The sequence below is a fragment of the Formica exsecta genome, unplaced genomic scaffold, assembly GCF_003651465.1.
Source record: "Formica exsecta isolate Colony F162 unplaced genomic scaffold, ASM365146v1 scaffold72, whole genome shotgun sequence".
NCBI lineage: Eukaryota > Metazoa > Arthropoda > Insecta > Hymenoptera > Formicidae > Formica > Formica exsecta.
Genome location: NW_021853485.1, coordinates 7,140,171 through 7,160,474, shown reverse-complemented (window position 1 = coordinate 7,160,474; position 20,304 = coordinate 7,140,171). Strand labels below are relative to the sequence as shown.

Here is a 20,304-nt window from a genome sequence, read left to right as displayed (position 1 = left end):
ATTCTGATATGGATGAAGTAATTTTACTAAATTAATGTTATAATAATAAATTTTTTTACCGTCACACAATTGTATATTTTTTTGTTATCAGCCTCGAAATGCATATTGGAAATATGTCAGATATGATAAATGAAGAATTGATTTTCTCAGGTGTTCGAGCGTCGCCGGTAAACATTGTCGCGACAGCGACAGTTGTGACGGAGGAAGCTCTTCTCGGCGACGAGGAGACCGAGAATTGCGAAAGCGAGTCCGCCAAGTCTGGGAACGAAGAGGATGAGGAGGTGGACGTTGACGTGGAAGAGTGTAGCAGCGTCGATGACGGACCGGTCCACGGGGTGCTAGCCGACGATATCGTCGGCATCGGGAAGGCGTCCTCGCGGAAGTGCGGCGCGAATGGAAGTAACGCGGACGAGAAGAAGCAGCAGCGTCTGAGGACCAGCTGCAACTCCGACGACCTACGTGACGTCGAGTGCCGGCTCGACACCAAGGAGCTCTGGGACAAGTTCAACGACCTCGGCACGGAGATGATCATCACCAAGACCGGCCGGTAAGTGACGCGCGTCGATCAGGAGAGACGCGAGGATATCGGGGAAAGGTTTCGATGTGCGAAACATTTGATGCGAAGAACGCGCCAAGTCACGCAGAGCAAGTTTGATGCGTGTTTTGTTAGAAAAGGCGCGACGAACCTTTTATAATATCTAAAAGTTTCTCAAAGAAAAATTTTTAGTTTTAAAAATTTTTTCTTAATCTTTTCGCGAATAGGATCTATAATTAAATATTCTGCATTCTCTCTCTATAAAAATTTTTAAACTCGCAACAGGTTTCACAGAAATCCGAAAATGCGCGTATAATTTATTCATTCCCCATAAAAATTCCTCCTTTTTTAAACTAATAGACAAATCATAATTTTATCTATGTAAATGCATAGCGATTCTCTCAGCAATACAAATAAATATGCATTTAAACAATTTTTCTTCTAACATTGACGAGTCTTGGAGAGACTGCTCTTTTAACGGCAGACATGACATTTGGTGTTTCCCTCTTTCAACATCGCCGACTAAGATGCTCAGCAATTATCTTTACGATATTGTAACGTGACTGAGCTCATGTTCACGCGCCCGTTAATCGGTCGTATGTAAAGAGAGCGCGACACCTAGACGAGTGTCTTTAATTTGCGAACAAATAGCAGGAAAGAACCCCTGTGACGCGAACGTTATCGGTAGCGGTAGCGACGTCGGTGTGCTTGAACTAATGGATTTCATTGACTGACGTTTTACGAGATATTTAAAAGACTTTTAGACGTAATTTATCGCGCGCGTTTACGCGCGAATGCGCGCATTTTTATAGGTATGCTAATAAACTTTGGCCGGCCCCGTGCAGCTGCAAGTCGAGATGCGTGACCACGTCGAAATTATGAGATATATGTATGTATTCGTGCGCGCATAGGGCTACTCGAAAACTACCCTCGGCTATCCTAAATGCGCGTGTATACGTGTATGCAACCTTGAAACGTTACCTCGATGATCGATGCACCCCATTATCGCTTGAAGTTTGCGATCGCGATCGCGGGATCCGCGAAAGGCGGGACTTCATCTCTGGGAACTCTCGGAGATGCTGCGATCGAGATAAGCTTCCAGGCTAATTACGAAATACCGCGCACACCGAGTACAGTCGGAATGCATCTTTCGTCGGCCGTGAAGTGCTTGCGATCCAGACGCGTGTTTTGGTATTATTACTTGAATGCGTAAAATAAGAAAAGGCAAAAATTTGTTTAATGAAAAGCTTGTATGGTACAATCTTACATATATAATCGAAGAATTGAGATTAAATATTAAATATTAAGAATGCAACAAAACATATTTTCAGTTACGACAAAATATAATTTTAATTTAATACTTTGCAGAGAAAAGTATCGTTTATTAATTAAATAGTTTAAGAACTTTAAATATGTTAAATTAATATAACAAATTACACTATTGCAAAAAATGAATTTTAAAAAATGCTTTTTCATTCTAACTTTTTAATATTATATTTTTCTAGTATTTTGCCAAATTTTATTTTTCCAATCTTACGATAGATAATATTACATACAATTTTAGATTGATTGGGACTATCGATAAAATTCTACGCCAGTTATACTCTTTTTGTAATTTAATTTCTCGCAAAGCATCTCGTCGTAGGTATTTCACTTAAGCCATGCACCTTATTTGCAATCAAAGGCGTATTAATCACTCGCTCCTCTGGTTTTATTTTACTCGACCAGCATTCTGCCGCACGTAGAGCGCGTTTGTAAAGCGCGGCGCTAGCATATTTTATGTGGTGCAGAAAGTAGATGATAATCCGATAAGCCACGCGATTGTAACTGTGAATGCGATTACGGATAAGCCGCGCCGTGTGCAATTATAAAGCGCGCTTAGAGAATTGGTGCTTCCGATTTTTGACGGTTTATAATGAGACGTGTATGTGTAATCTTACTTACATTACATTCTAGATATCGGTGTTTCTTCAAATACATATTCGGGAAGGAGTTTTGTCGACGAGATTCGCTATATTCGTTTTTGTATTTTTCTAAGTTTATATTTATTTAAATTGCTAATCAAGCAACAAATCACAAAATTGGAAGCCCGAAGAGCTCTCACGGACTTCAAGCGACTCTCAGATCGCCGTAGATTGTATTATACGAGTTAATCCTTTCTGGATGTGTATTTTCTTGCTCCTCCTCGGGCCGCGCTGCGGTTCGCCAGGCCTCGGGCTGTTTGTCGGTGGAAATGTAGCTGTTACTATAAGCGCAACCTTGAAGTGTTACCGTGGTGATCAATGTCGGGTACGCCATATGTGTTTGTCCAGCTCGCTTGGATATTAGATGTACTCCGGATAAGCTTCGCGGCTCGGCCATTAACGCCCACGATTCCTCCTCGTATGCAACAATGTGTGACATATGACACGCGGTGCTATTACGTTGCTATCTTGTTCGCTGAACGAGGAGAAAGCCACGTGTTAGATAAATCGTCCGCTGACTCGTTTGACTTCGTCATTTGCTCTTCGATTGCAATCTCGACGATAGTTTTGCGCCCAGAAACACTCGCGCGAGTATCGATAATTTACGGTGTTTCGTTATTCGTATAGGAAATTTCAACCTTTCATGAATCTCTGAATCCTGTCATCGTTGAGAAATAACGAATGATTCACAAATTACAACTTAGAATAGGATAGATTGGAATGACGTCACTCCTGCAAGAAGCACAATTTGAGTCGGAACGAAATAGAAGGAATAAAAATAAGCGCTTTTACGCCCGCGATGCGAGAGATAAAGAGATGATAATCGATAAGCCGCGCAATCGAAAATATGATGTCTGATAAGCCGGCAGGCCTTTAATTATGAAATACTTAGCGGCTCTTTCGAGTAATTATCTACGAACGCGTAAGGTGTCGGAGAGGCCACCTTCCAGCGGGCAAACTTAAGAACGCGGTCAGTCCTGCTACATTATAGCGAAACGTACATGTGTGTTTACGCCAGCATGCGGAAAGCGGATGATAATTGGATAAGCCACGTACGTATGGAATGATTTCGGGTAAGACGGACGGCGCGTAATTACAAAACGCCTCAAGAGAGCCTCGAGTAGAGAGAAGAACGATGATCGCCTGAGAATAATCCGTGCCGCAATCCGTGCAACCTTGAGACGTCATCGTGGAGAATGAACGGAAAGCGATACGAAAGTTACAAACCATTCGCAATGTTGCACGGGATTAAAAGTATAAATTTATATTGCAATTGACAAGAGGTGAGTGGTTTGATTGCTTGAACAAGATTTTTAATAAGAATCGGAGATGATCAAAGAGATCAGATTCCTGTGAATTAATTAACGATACTTCTAAAGTAGTGCTCGAATGAGAGAGATATTTCTAAAAGTCTTTGACAATGAGCTGCTAAGTGCATTTAAAAATTTCGAAATAATGCGTATATCGCTGTTTGATCGGACCACGACGATCGATATATCAATGAAACGCGACGAAGCACGAATAGCGTCGTTAGCAACTAGCAACAACTTGGCACGAAATCCCAGCTGAGCGAGCTCTAAACATCAGTCTACAGAGTGACAATATGAATTCGGACCAATCAGGTGGAATTGTCTGGCCCTACGGGGTGCCGAGATCGTAAACTCCTCGTAGGTTTCCTCCACGAACGTCCTAGAGTTTCTTTTCCCACGTTGGCACTCGCCACTTTTCAAAATCTTTTCTCTCTCTCTCTCTCTTTCGTCTTCTTTTCTTTCTTTGTCGCTTCCTTTGTATTCTACAGTTTCAATGATTCGCAAGAAAAGCGACCTTTAAAACACGTTTAAACTTTACTTATTGGTAAACATTGTAGAAGATCGTCGAAAAGAAAGGAAATGATCTTCCGACAATGGACCAAAGAAAATAATACAAATAATCAATTTGCGAAGGATGTTTTAGAGGTGTAAAAAAACCAAAGACGAAAAAGAAAAAAAAGAAGGATAGTAACACGACATTATTAATTAAATCTTTGAAAGGTTGAGGCACTATTAAAATATAAAAGCGACAATTTTTCCGCCTTTAAGACTTCAAGCATTAAATTTTACCCGTTTCGGTTTTTGACAAAGAGATAAAGCTTTTAATTATCTAGCGCTCGTTTGTTAGGCTTTGTGTCACAATTTAGCGACGAGTCTTCCAGAGAAGAAGGGTTCATGCGCGGTTTGTAGAGACGCGGTGGAAAGCAAAATGGTCGCCGAGCTCATTCTGCGAGAAGAACGCTATCGCCGTCGTCGTCGTTGTCGTTGCGGCCGGTGCGTTTTTTTCAGCGTTTAAGTGGGTAACCGTGGACTGCGAGCCACGCACGGAATAGGAGGTGCGGACGAGCAGGTCAGGAGAGAGACAGGATACCAGCGGATAGAGGGTACTCGTCACGCGAACCCTTCATCAAGGTGCCAGCAACCTACATTATACACTCACACGCGACCCTGGGACGATCGTGTGCACGTTACACCGCGGAGAACATGCACAGAGAACAACGTGTCGAGAGAAAGAGAGAACGAACGTAGCAGAGAAGGAGAGAGAAAGAGAGAGATCGAAAGAAGGTGGAGATAGAGAGTAGGGGTAGATAGACATCTCTTCATTTTAGACCCCATTTTCGCGCGGTTATACCGAACTGCATATAATAAATACGCAGGGTAATAGCCTTAGAAGGCCTCCGAGTGAACTAAACATATTAATGAATAAATGCGAGGTATAACGTAATGCGAGAGATAAAGAGAAATTTGCGGATTAAAGATGGACCTTACATCTCGCATTATAAAAGATATCAAAGTAGTGCGATGAAAAATGTTTTTATATATTTAATATAGCGCAACGAAACATGATTGAGATTTATTGTTAGTATTATATTATTACTAAAGCGCGTCAATTACATTCTGCGTCAAGATTATATTTAAGATAATTATATAAAATTAATATACGAGAGAAGAAATTACCAAGAGATTAATTCAATGACATCCTGCGATATATTAATTGTAGAATATTTTAGACATTTTTCAAACATTATAATTTTACTTCTTCTATTTCCAAAAATTGGAAAAACACACGTTTCGACACTCTTGTACTGGCAATTCAAACAGTTTATTATGTTGTCTCGCTTTCTCTTTATTATTTTTTTTTTTCACGCAGGGGTAGAGAAATATCCTGCCGGACAGTGTCACGATCGCCGGAACATGAAACGCGCGACAGCCGCAGTATAATTACAATAGTGGCGATCTCTTCCACCTGGCGTACGGAGTCGTTAGCACGGCAAACATTTTAGGCTTAACTCAGATCGTCGGATCGCTGGTATAATATCCAGCGCGCTTCCGTAATCCATTTGTACGAACCGGTGCGCGGCGCGGCGGGTCCTTCCTCGGGGGCAGTCGGGGTCCTCTGTTACGTCCCCCTCGCGAAGCGAGAAAGATATACGAGTGGTTCAAGGCAATTCTCGGGGGTGACTCGGGGGGTCGAGGTGTTTCTGCGATTACGGCCTCGTTAGCCACGGGCCATCGAGGATTGCTTGTTTGTTTCCGCCTAATTTGACGGGGGAACGCGTCGTAATGTCGGATGGCGAGTGCGTCCCGACGAATTAGGAGCGATCCGTTGGCGTTGGAATTGAAGGTAAATTAGCCGCAGGTGATATTAGGACGTTTGTTATCGCGATCGTACAGGGTGATGGTGAGTAACGCTCGGATCGGGATTAGCCGCGATAATTCTTTTTTAGGAGTAATTAAGTCATATAGAGTCATGTGGCGAGCGAAGATGTTCTTTTAATTATGCATGTTATTATGATTATAATAATAAATGAGAGAGAGAGAGAAAGAGAGAGAGATAATCTACACGAGATGATGACATTTGTCAATTGATTGTCGGAAAGATTTATGTAGAGGTACAAATTTTTTGAAAACAACAAATATACTTTCACCAGATTAAACATCGAGAATTAATCACAGAGTTACTTTAAAAAAATTATTTTGAGTTTGCGCGAAGATAATATTCCAATTAATATTCCAATCGATATATAAAACTTTATTCCACTTACAATTCTGAATGAAATTTACATTTAGACATTTTTATAATTTAATATTATTTTGTATACGTGCTGTATATACTAAACGTGCGTTATTTGCACGAAACCATTTATTTCTCGAGGATACAAAGGAAAACGGAGCTACTCCGATACGGTCGACAATTTCGATAGCGATACGCGTATCGCGTTCGAAAATGGCACGCGTCAAACAAATTGACTCGTTCGCCGCGCGATCCTCGTAAAAACATGAGTCACTGAGCACGGGATTCATAGGGTACAAGTGTAATACGCACGATAGAGATCGCAAGGGTGGCGGATCTCGAGGGAGAGCGTCGATAGCTTCGCCATCGATACTTAAATAGTCGACGCGCTTATCCGGGAGGGCGATCGAACCCCACCGTGTGATAATTTTCCGGACGATTTATCGCGTCGCGCGCCTAATGTTTACGAAAAGTTGACACCCGTGTGCGTATGTGCGCGCGCGCGCGTCTATGCAACGCTAAAAATATCGGTGAAAACGTGCGTGCGCGATTGCGAAATTTATTCTTAGCAGCAGGTGAAAGTCGAACACCACCGAGTTCCTCGGAAGAAACGTCGTCGTCCACGTCAAGGCTGACTTCGGGCGATAAGCGAGTAACTGCAGCTGCCTCGGGGTGCTATGAGCTAAAGGAGGTGCAAACGACTCTGATGATTTTATAGAATGTCAACCTGGAGTAATTGAGATACTGGCATTATTCCGACATTTTTCGACGACGGAATTAATATTCGCATTAGAGGCTCACGTGTGAACAAAGAAGTGATTACTATTCATTTTATGATAATTTTACGCGAAGTTATACATCAATATATTTCATATATTGAAAACTGCAATATATGTATATAAAATTAATATTTTATATATAAAGAAATCAAACTTTATGAGAACATTGTCGATCAATAACGGTAATTTAGAGTTTTGTCAGATGTCATACCATCGAGACGTGAAATCGAAACAAGCATCTAGATCTCGAGTATGACGTTCGCTCGTGGAATCGAATTACAAACGTGGCGAGGAACGCGATTCAGAGTCTCACGTGCTAGTCGCGAATAAAGACCTCGCTTCCGTCTCGTGCTCCCAAAATGCGCGTGCGAATTTCGAATGCACCGTTCGGTTAAAACTCCTTGCCCGAGGAGGACCGACAATTGTGTCGTTAAAGTGCGCCGGGCCCCGGGGTGACGATACTATTCAACGCGGTTGGACAATGCCCTTGTTAAAAACCGCACGAACCTAACCGAACGCGTACGTGCCGAGGAGGAGGGAGGGAGGGAGAGAGGGAGGATCGTTTTCGAGGAGCTCGAAACCGCAAAACCGCTTCGAGGCGGTGAGGTTTGCGTCGCGGAGGACCACCGACCCCATCCTCTTCGCGGGGCCCGTCTTCTCGGGGCTTCGTGAATAGACGATGGTAGGGCACTCGTGTGACACCCCTCTCTTATCAGCATTCGTTTAAAGCTCTCTCCTCTTTCCCCGACCTCGTTTCGTTTAGCTCCTTGTGAACGAGTCCTGCGGCTTCGGGCTTCGGCTCCGTGAAGGAAAAGGATCCCTGTCATCGGATAAATAGATCTAGAAAACCGCGACGATTACCCTTGCGGTCCTGTGAAAAAAAGTGACAGGAGCAATGGAAGCTTTCGCGCGGAACAAGGATCCGGACGAAAAAAAGCGCGCGTGTACGTATTCGTGTGTGTGTGTCTTCAAGTCTTTCGCATAAGGATAATAACAAACATTTTGATGAGAGTGGACATAAACGCAATTGCAAAGGATATATTCTTTCTTGATGTGGCAACGCTAGTCGCATCGTTCCTCTGACGATGATGACGATGATGATGATGATGGTGGTGGTGTTGATGAGCCCTTAGCGGATTGCATGGTCCTTGGCATACCATTGACCGCCCTCGACAGGTATGTCGCGGTGGATCCGTCATCTTCGGTTTTCCTTGTTGGATCGATCAAGCATCTGGAACAGAAGAGTGGACATAAACGCAATTGCAATTTTTTTTTTTTTTGAATGAACAAAGATATGTATGTGTTCGAGATCCCACAAGAAAAATTTATTTTATATAATAATTCAAAGATATAATTATATATTAATTTTTCAAAAAATATGTACATATATATGTATTTCTAAAAATATATTTCAGTATATTCCAGCACTCATCGAGCTTTCTAAACATAGATGCTAAAGAATGGACTATAAAAAATTGCGGTTATTTCAGTAGCGAAACATCATTAGTCACGATGCCATCCAACATTACAAATCGAGACAAATTAAGAATCTTTTAAATTGTTAGCGCTCAGGTGTAGTCTTTGTTGGAATCTTTAATATTCGAATCTCACACTTTCTAAATTCTAGGACTCATCAATTTCGTGGCGATCGTCAATTAATCAATTCTTCAACGGAACACGGTGCAGAGATGTTGTCTCCATATATGTAATCGTGATAAATTAATATAAAACACATCAATCAATTTCGATATTCGTCTTACAGAGCATTATCTAAATGTAATATCTACGCGCGCGGTTCGCAGTAGCTCAAATTAATATCGTACCGGTTATCCTCCACATGAGGAACACGAGAATCCCGCAAATTTGACTGGACGCGAAATATTGGTAAACAGATGTTCGCCATGTGATTAGAGCCAATAATACGTGAATTCCTGCATAAATTATGAAAATCATCAGGAAGAGAAAAAAAGGGGACATTGTTTTCGGTGTTAATCTGTTCAGTTTCTTTGTAATTATAAATTTCACGTTTTCCAGAGTCCTTGGTGCTCGATAGGCCACTGTTCTCACAACCGTTTCCCTCGGAGGGGAAGGTATCGTTCTCGTCGGAACTATCGTTCTTATTGGAACTGTCGTTCTCATCGGAATTATCGTATCGATTTTTCTCAAAGGCGGCGACTCGCTCGTTGATGCTTCTCCGAGTTTTTCTAACTTTTTCTGCGACAAGACCTTTCGCAAGATCGCAGGAATGTCGGTCTCTTCGGGTCGAGGAGTTTTCGCGACTTTGATCAGAGCGATCCTGGCGAAAGATGACGTCCTGGAAATCGATTCGTCATCCCTCGAGATTTCAGATGTGACGGGAGTATCTGACTTTAAAGATTTTAACAGTAGCGGGGTAAATTCGTCCGGCAAGAAGGATATATTCTTTCTTGATGTGGCAACGCTAGTCGCATCGTTCCTTTGACGATGATGACGATGATGATGATGATGATGGTGGTGGTGTTGATGAGCCCTTAGCGGATTGCATGGTCCTTGGCATACCATTGACCGCCCTCGACAGGTATGTCGCGGTGGATCCGTCATCTTCGGTTTTCCTTGTTGGATCGATCAAGCATCTGGAACAGAGATAATTGAATCAGAGCTATCGCGTGAAATTATTCAGAAATATAATTTTGACGTAAGGTATTCTTCAAAAACACGAAATGTAAAGAAATCTTTTATTTGTCCCCTCGACAGGTATGTCGCGGTGGATCCGTCATCTTCGGTTTTCCTTGTTGGATCGATCAAGCATCTGGAACAGAGATAATTGAATCAGAGCTATCGCGTGAAATTATTCAGAAATATAACACGAAATGTAAAGAAATCTTTTATTTGTGAAATATATCCGTTGTATTTCACCTAGTTTGCAATTACGCGATAAATATTACGGAGCGAAATGGCGCGATTGCGTTTTAAAATAAGCATTCCCCGTTACGTCCATCTCCGCGCTTTTCCGCGAGATAAATTAACTAGAACCCAATTTTTCACCGTGAAAAAATCGCTATTGACGTATCTGCCATCTGACCGTAGAATTCCGCTCGATGTTCTTCCCCGCGGCGCGTAAATCACGTGCGCGCGAGTCTATCGCGTGCGATCGTACACGAGGACGTACATTGCGGGCCGGGTAAAAGCTCCCCGACCGGGAACCCGGGGACGAAGGAAGGTCAGGCTTTCCGTGTCGCTACGCCAGCGGGATATCCAGCGGTGCTCTTGCATCGACGTCGACGCGCGACGAAGGCGCGTCCGGACAGCGCGTGCGCCCTGACGTGCTTCCTCTCGAGGTGTTGAAAAGTCGACTGCATACACGGTCGGGATTCAAGGCTGGGCCTCGGTCTCGAAAGCCGAGGAACGGATGTTCCTTTCGATCAGGTCGTCTACGATAAATTCAAGTAAAGTGAATGAATTTGAAATTGTATCGAAACGAGAAAGTGATACGATGAAGATGACAAGTTTGTCGAAAGATATGAAATCTTCCAATTTTTTTATGAGTAATCTTTTAGGGCTTTAGAGGAAAATTGATATTTCGAAAGCGGAATAAGATTATAATACTCTGAAATTGCAATAACAAAAATATGTACGTTTAATTTACAGTGTGTAATATATAGTAATACGTGCATCTCTAAAAATTGAAATACACACGTTTTCATTATCAACAAGGAATTATATGCATATTAAAATGTTTACGTTGCTGAGAGAATATTCTTGTAGATGTTGTTTTATAATTAACAAATTCTATCGTTTGCGATTGTAACGATCGTGGAGTATATAGGCCAGGAAGTACAAACATTTACCTTTATTTTGTTATGTCATTTTATATTTACTGGAAGAGGTTACATTCACATCGTTGCGAGAAAAATCGAAACTCATTTTTATATATCATTTTTATAATGCGATTACAATTGCAATTGTTTGACAAAATAATATGTATAATTAAGTCATTGCAATTACGTTTAAATTTTATTTTTAATAATTCAAGATTACGTTTTTTTGTCTTTTTGGACAAACTAGATATAATAATTAGTTATAAAAGTTTCTATCTCTTTCGAAAATGTAACTTTTCGGATGTATAATTTCTCAATTATTTAGATACTTAATTAATTCATGATTATATTGTTTGTCTATTTTAATTGTATATATTAATATATTCATTATTCGCATCTTTTCGCAGACGAATGTTTCCAACGTGCCGGGTAGTCTTCAGCGGACTTAAATCTGAAGGTCGTTACGCAGTGTTGATGGATATTGTGCCGGTCGACAATAAAAGGTATCGATACGCCTATCATCGTAGTTGCTGGCTAGAGGCTGGCAAAGCGGACCCGCCGGCGCCCGCGCGACTTTACGTTCATCCCGATTCCCCCTTCACCGGCGACCAGTTGCTGAAGCAGATCGTCTCCTTCGAGAAGGTGAAGCTGACCAATAACGACATGGACAAACATGGTCAGGTAAGAGAACCGTCACATCTCTCCTGCGGTGTATGCAGAATTTATATAGTATTAATACATATATCTTTTTGAGGGCATTAATTGGATGAAAATTAATTGCGAACAAAATATTAGAATTTTTATATTCATTTTTGCCAAGATTTTAAGTTTCATTTACAAGTAACAGATTACCGCAGACGATGTAATCGCTCTCGTATTAAAAAGAAATAATTATTATCTTATTCTACGATTATTATAACTATTTAATAACTAACTTTCAAATCTTTATCGCGCTCACGTAATTAGAGAGTTTAATTCGGCATTAAAACCGTTAAACGTTCACGCGTCGCGAGAGAAGCGTGTGAGTCGACCAGCGCGCGATCTCCATATAAAATCTCCGTTCTAGCTAGAGGATAATTTCGCGCGCGCAGGATTTTCCTCCTCGGGCGGCCCGCGTACGCAGAAATTGTCGACGATAAGGCGCTCCATGCACCCCGGTCATTACGCCGTTCTGTAATTTGCGCCTGCCTTTCAGCGGATGCGTAATTCCTGGTCCGCGCGGCGTATCTCCCCCTTTATTTCGGAGTTTAGCGCACAATAGCCGCCGGACGCGAAATGTCGAGCCCGTTGGACATGCTACCGCTATTACGTGGCGCAAGAGAACCCTCTTCCCTTCGCGTTCGATTATGCCCCGAAGATATGATCCCTAGATGGATATAATTCTCTCGGTGATTATATTCGGATTTTAAAGAAATTTTTCTGGTTTAAGAAACGCAGGGAGATTCCGGATTCGATATCTGCTTAGAGAAATTATTAAATGCCACTTTTTCACAATATTTCTTAATAAAGTTAGTATTTCTTGATAAATTCAATTTTAAATATCTCTTGGGTATAAGTTTCATATATCAGAACATTATTAAAAAATAAAAGTTTGCTTATGTAAAAAGTTTCGAAAGAGAAAACTGCCGTCTCCGTAAATTCAACCACTGAATAAGCGATATCACGGGTCAGTTTAACGAATGACTAGCGCCAACGACGTTGGCGATGCTCGCATTGTCGTTTTTCACGCCCTCATATCAATTCCCTCGGCTTTCTCGTTCTCGCTCGCGTGATCGTTGACGAGTCCTCGAGCGATCGCGCGCGCCGAAAATGGCCTCGTAAAACGAATGCGACGGGACATCACCCCATCAGGGTGAAAGCGTGGGCCTGGTTATCATCGGCGCGAGTTGTTAATCGTGGGCGTTCATGTTGCCAGGAACGTAATTTTCCGTTCACGCCATTGTCGTCGTCGTCGCCGTCGTTGCTGGCCGATCGATGATAAACCGGTCTCTCGCCGGGTTCGCGAAAACTTGTCCCCTTCGCGACGCGAAAGTGATGGCAATGCTTGAGAAAAAAATTTTATCCTTATAATTAATTTTAATGATGTATCTTCCTGCTTATTAACGTGAGAAGTCAAAATCGCGCAGAATGAATGCGCGAATTTACGACGCGAGTTTCACCTTTATCGCGAGATTGGCAGTAAACCGTGCGAAACTTAATATTCCGCGCTATCTCTGACATCCCGTTGTAAACGCTCGATAAAAGTTAATCCTCGGTCTCGGAAAATATCTCTTTTATTCCTTAATTGGAAGCACGTGTTTCACGCGCGGCCCATATGGCAAAGTATGAATAAGAATCAATTAAAAAATTATTTTAACTAAACTACAGAGCATATCGATTTTCTCGGAAACAATGAAGAGATTTAAAACTTGCGATATTTGATACGAATAATGCTATTGAAATGACACAAAATGTTATTCAAGGGATAGTTAATTTTATAAAATTTTAAAAATACAGGGTATCAATATACGCGCTTTGATAGTTGCATACACAATTGATGGCCATAATAATAATTCGTCAGAATCACTTTCTTTTTTAATCGCTTACAACTCGACAATTACTTTAATATTTTAATTTTATTAGGAAAAGGAATTTTCTTTTTCCTTCTTCGATGAGATATATTATTCTATTTATCCAACTGTACCACCGAATGCTATGTGCGTATATAGCATCAAGGGGGTTTAATCCTCGAATGCAATGATCTCCCACCCCCGGGGCCCAGAAAATATCACGGGCTTCTCGCGACCGTAAAAATTGGGACTCTATTGGGGAGAATGAACATCTCGGAAGGGTGGAGCGGGGCCCATCGGAAAGAAGGAGAGGGAGAGGAAGGGGGCTGCTAGCTTAGGAACATGCCCATAATATTGCGGACATTATAGGCGGTCCGTAACCGGTGTCGTAGGTGGCGTATAGTAGGTAGTACGAGAAGACGGCGTTGCCTATAAGCTAATAAATTGAACGGATGTTTGCCCCGAGCTTTTGTCATGATGATTACGGGTAGCCTACGCCTGGGCCCCGTCGAGCACCTTTTGAATCTCTTTCTCTCTTTCTTTCTCTCTCAAGACGACTCGCTCTTCCTGCTTCACCTCGGCGGCGACGACGACGAAAGAACGCGTGTAAACGCGCGCACGCATGCGTGAATACTTTTCGGGGCTTTATCCGAGAGGAGGATAAATCGTAGAAATGATAATCGTGATGGGCGAGTTCCCGTCTCATCGTTGTAAATGTTTTCGTTTATCTCCCTTTACGCCGATTGACTTGGATGAATGGTAATCGTTGCGATCGCGGTACTTCAGTATTATCGCGGAATAAGTGTTAGCGAGAGCACTTCTACTCATGTGTATTTGATACTGCGTGTTCTTCTATTAACTTTGCAAAAGTTTTATGAAACATCTAGTCTAGTGTGCTTTTCATGAATATATACGTAGAAATGTAAAAAAGTTTTAACATTCTCGACAGATCTTCTCTGTCACAGCTTTATAATTCTTTGACGCACGCATAATGTTTATAAAATTATATCCTTATTATGAGATAGTCGGTATTTGCGTTACTTCTTGCGCTGTGAAAGAAATTAATAATACATTTAGAAAGGACATTTTATGAAAATCTGAAAACTTTTGAAACATATATTATTCGTCGAAAGTGTTGGAAGACGTTTGAATTATTAAAAATAGTCGAATATTTCTAGTCAATGATATTAACATTTTTCGCCTGGATATTGCAATCTCATCTTAATGCTTTACACATGCATTATCTTTAATGGCAATATTGCTGTCAGTATCGTGATGTTTATTACAATATTCGCCCATTGATACCCCTTGTAAAAGTGTTTTTAATACATGTGTCAGTGCATGAATTCTCTATACATCGAGTAGGTGGATACGCAAATATAAACTGTTAATAAGCATAAAATAACAAGTAGATCCGAGCGTTAAGAAACCGACGAGCATCACTTCCGACAACCGACGTTCTTCAAAATGTTTGAACTCTGGTCCTTCTCTCGTAACAAAATCTCCCCCTTTTAAAAAAAAAAAACCTTTGATTCCCCGTCACGGTTGATTTGCGTTAAACTGCGATCGGAAATAATTCATAAGTCGGTTTCGATGAGAGAGAAAAAAAAGAAGGAAGGAGAAAAAGATTGCTCCTGGGGGATCGACTCGAGTTTCGTGACGAGGAACTCTTATTCCTTTCCGGCTATACCGGCAATTGCCAAACACCCTGTACACGAGCAGAGAGAAACACTGGCGAGAAACGCGCGCGAACAGACACACCGGTTGAAAGCGGTCGGTCGAGCCGGGCGAACCACGCAATGCCAGTCAACTTAACTCGACGACTCGAGTGGTAGGGAACATTCCTTCGCTACGGCCACTATTTCATCGTTTCGTATGACGCGATATTATAAGACCCCCGCCTGCGACTCCGGCTACTACACGGTGGTCCAAAAGCGGCCATCTCCACCTGCGCGCGAGTTCTCGCGCCGAGCGTTCCTTCCGATCTTTTTCTCCTCGTCGGAATTCGTAATCGGCGAGCCCGCATATAAAGTCCGCTTATGAAATATATTTTTATTACCCCACTGGTTATTTCAACTTTCTATCGTTTACTCTACTAGAGTTACCGCTACTATTTATCTTACTATCATTTATTCTTTCATCTAGAAATGTATTTGTATACAACTGTGAATTTGACACGTGTTTTTGTATACCCTATAGGTATATGAATATTAATTCTCTGCCTCCGGACATCGTTGCTCCTCGATTACGCGCGCGATGGTAATGTTACACGCACGCGTTTTAAAACGGGAAAAATAAATAAAGATCAGAATGCATTCCTCTTTACACACACATACAAAGAGAAATAAATATATTTTATAATTTCTATAATATATATATTGTATAAATATATTTTTTAATTATCACTTAATTAAAATCTATATTTTAATAAAAACTTATATTAAGAAACAAAATTTAAAGCATATTTATTAGAATTTCTTTTTTAGTATCAAAAGAAAAAATCTGAAAAGTGATGCATTCTGATCTTCCCGATGTTTGCACCAACATTGCGATAAAGCGCTATGTCAAGCATCATATGCATGTTTAAAGATTTTAAAAAAGAAAATACTATTAATAAGATATATAAATTTTATTCATTACACGCGAAAGGCGTTGGAAGTTTTATCGATAATAACTGTTTAACTTTGAAGTGAACGGTACTTCTTCGAGTGCGGGAAAAAAAAGTTACCGCGGCAGAGATGTAAAGTTAATTTCCTTGAAATATCGTGGACGAGAAGGATTTGCCATAATTACTGGTTGCTTGGTAAACACGCGGATAAAGTGCACGCGGTGCAACGCTGATCGACAGGTGGGAAAAAGTATCAGCACGATTGTCCTATACTCGTTTCTCGACACACGCACACATTCGCATTGGTTTATATCTCCCTGCCTTTGTCTTCTTTTTTCCCTTCTTTTCCCCGTCTTTTTTTTTTTTTCACGCTCCCTTTCGCAGTACGTAAGTTTGGCCACGGAGAGAAAGTCATTTCCGTGCAGCGGAATTTTTACGATCCAGCTGTGGAGAGCGAGCATGATACGCGCATATTAAAATCCGCAGTACATAAATAACAGCCAATAAATAAGTATCAACGATGTGTACTTATCATATTATATATATTTGGATAGTCGGCTGCTGCAGAGAATGGCCAAGTTGACTCGGTAATGACGATTCGATGAATCAATGAATTTCGGATATATTAGGATATATCAGGTTTAAAATATTTATGACACCGCGACTTTAAGATTTTATATTAATGTTAGGAGATTACAAATCAGATTTGAAAATCTCGAAATTTATGCGGACTTATATATTTGACAAGTTTGCAACGTCTATATGTTTAGTCTCTTACAGATTGGTAAATAGCAAATGTGTTGATCAATATATCGAATAATTTATGACTTTATAATTGACTGTATTTATTTACGGAATGATAAATGTAGTTACTTATTATATAGTGGAGAATTAATTTATTCCGATTTTATTATCTCTGATGTAAAATGTTCAATATCAACGTATAACTTGTTAGTGAGACATTTATTTCTTTTTTCTGAGTTACAGGACTGTGATGTAATCTAATCATTATTATAATATAGTAACGAAAAAAATATATAGCAGAAACGCAACTGACTTGCCCGACCTATTCAAGGGAAAACGTGATCGACCTCGCTGCTATTCTAGCCCAAGGAAAGCGTTCTCACGATCTCACGAAGCGAATATGTCCTCTCGTTTAAGGCGAAGTATTAGGTTTCGTATCTCTCGGCTTCCCGCGGGAGGGAGAATTCCTTAGCGAACGACGGGGTTGATAAATTAAACGAAAAGTTATATGAATGCATATCGCGCGTCCTAACATGTGTGTCTCGCTACTCGTACGCGGGTTTATACACGGTGCATGCCTACATATATACGCGCGACACATACACGCATGCATTGTATAGCAACAGAGAGCAGCGCGGATTGTAGTCTTGACAGGTTGCGGCGGGTTGTCCCGCATATGCAGCGGAGAACGAATAGGAACACCCCGGGATCCCGGGAACGCGATCGCCTCGTCTCGCCATAAAGCTGCTACCTTGGAAACGACTTCTCGGCATCTTCGCTGGAAGCCAGTTCCCCGCGCGCGCTCGCGGTAGTGGAATTAAATTCGGATCTTAATTCGCCGGAAATATTATTCCATCCAAGCGCCTTGCAATGCGAACGATATTCGCGAACGATACACGTCGTTTCTCTCAGGCTTCTATTCTCACCCGCATTATTCGTCCGTTTTTTTTTCTTCTTGTCATCGTTTATCTGATAGTATCCGGAAATTGACGAGAGTTTCTTCCGTTAATCTCTCTCCGATTATATAATCTTTAATTAAAATGTATCTTTTTTTTTTTTCAAAATCGACATGTACAGACAAATAGAAAATGTTTCTTTGCGCGGTATTTTTATAATTAATGTTTGGTTTAAATAAAAAAAAAGTATTTGTATCGCTGTATATTGTTGTACATACGACAAAGAGGAGAAAATTGTCGCGATGGAGAATTCTGAAACGCGCGATAGATTGCGATTTGCAAAACCGCGCGAATTTAACGCCCGTTATAATCAATGAAGTGGCACCGGACACCTCTCAAGCCTCGCTCAATTACGCCCCTGGGTCGTTTAATTAATACGCCTATAATTCGCGGCCTTTGCGTAATTATATACGCTCACATTGTGAATACCTGCGTAGATCCGGATAATCCGTGGTCTGCTCCGGATGCTCGTCGCGCTCGGAGAAGGATGAGGGAGAGGGCGAGAAAACGCGAGAAAGAGAGGAAGAGAGAGAAAGAGAAGAAATAGAAAAATAAAAGATTTCTGACATAACTGAACTCGCTTTTGCGAATATTCTGTATGTTCACATGTATGTGTGTGCATATTCCTCCAAACATCGCGATGTGACATTTGTTTTTCGGCCGCGAGATTGCCGGCTGTATTTTTGAAACTGGTTTGATAGCTCGCGACAGAGAGAGAGAGAGAGAGAGAGAGAGAGAAAGAGAGAGAGAGAGAGAAAGGTAACCGAAGGGCACGGGTTTATTTTTCTCTACCGAGGTATCCGCGGTTGGGCGATTTGCACGCATCGATTGTGATATTAATGCAAAATTTCCGACAAAGTGAGCACTCTTGGAAGAGATTTCAGCGGCTAAATGTAAAACGCGCATTTGTGGGATTTCGTTCCTCATTTATTCCGTACAAAAAATGATCGGAAACTTTCGTCTCCACCTGCCGCAGCACTTTTCGGCGCTTTGCATTTTTTATGATAATCCGGATTATAATTAAATATGTAATCGCAATCGTAGAATCATTTTCGAATTTCTGACATCAAGTTTCACGCTTCTAGAATTTCCAGTCAATGCTTCTATAAATTTATACATGTTTAGATTATTTGGGTTTTTGGATTCGAATCGTCAAAATCTTGATTTGTCAAACCTTCGGATCTCTCGTATCCTTGATTTTTACTGGAGATCTCGGTATTTATAGTTTTTTTAATCATCGAATCCCCGCTGCGAGTGATCTCTTCCTTTTCACTCGCAGGGATATTTAAATTTCGGCTTTCGTGACAAGAGTCGCAATTTCACTATCTACCATATCTACAGTAGAAACACGTTGATATTAATTGAGACTCGGATTAACATTGGACTTGGCATTCCGCTATGATTGCTATCTACCGAGCGTGGAGAGAAAAATACCAATATATCGTGCGCGTAATGTCGCTATCAACATGTATTACTTGGATGACGCAATGTTTGATAAATCGCCACATGCAAATCACGTTCCGAGAGCGGATCGGTTTCTCGATAATCTTTTGCGGCTAATTATTACAAATGGACTCTAATCGGTTGAACGGAAAAAGGTGTTTGCGTCGTACAATGCACGTAAAAAGCGAGATTTTTTTTCTGGAAACGTTTTTATGTAAAATCCGTTATACGAAAAAGCAGATGGAGCTCTCCTCGTGAAATATTTCTTCTTGATGCATGGAATTTTTTATATTATATTATATTATATTATATTATATTTAGTTGATATCCAAAATTCATATAAATCGTTACATCTTTTTTATTTCTTAATACTAAATATCTTATGTATATTCTTGAATTTTTTAATTTTTTAATAATAATCTTTTAGAATTTATAGATTATCTTTGAATTTTTTTAAACATAAAAAGTGCGCGCGCACTTTTTTACATATTTTTATTATTGAGATCTAATTTTTTTAATATCTTGTTATATTCTATTGCTATATCCTCGATGCTCAAGCGACTCTTTGCGGGAACGAAATTCTCTCCTTTGGCTCGTAAAGTACTTTAAAATATAGCATAATTATCGTTATATATGCTCCAGGTGTGTTCCTCACTACTTTATGGGAAAATTAACTTTAATCGGTGGAAAGACACTTTTATCCAGCTGTGTGGGTCGGTTGCGCATCGTAAATCATCTCCCGTGTTCGATGCCAGTTCAATGTAATCGTGGCTATTTATGCATTTGTATCTCGAGCGTAGATGATCGCGAAGACATGTCCCATCGACGAGACACATACGTATCCTTACGATCGTAATCTACAATATGCCGTAAACTTCTTGAATA

At 40.8% G+C, this 20,304-nt stretch overlaps 1 protein-coding gene across 2 annotated transcripts in view; it reads left to right on the top strand.

Annotated features, from left to right (window-relative positions):
* LOC115243615 (T-box transcription factor TBX20-like) overlaps window positions 1–20,304 on the top strand; it is a 57,478-nt gene that overhangs the window by 16,426 nt on the left and 20,748 nt on the right. For both annotated transcript variants that reach the window (XM_029820748.1, XM_029820747.1), the window contains exons 2-3: window positions 151–547; window positions 11,527–11,800. In XM_029820748.1, coding sequence (XP_029676608.1) covers window positions 151–547; window positions 11,527–11,800 — 671 coding nt within the window. The remainder of the gene's footprint in view (window positions 1–150; window positions 548–11,526; window positions 11,801–20,304) is intronic.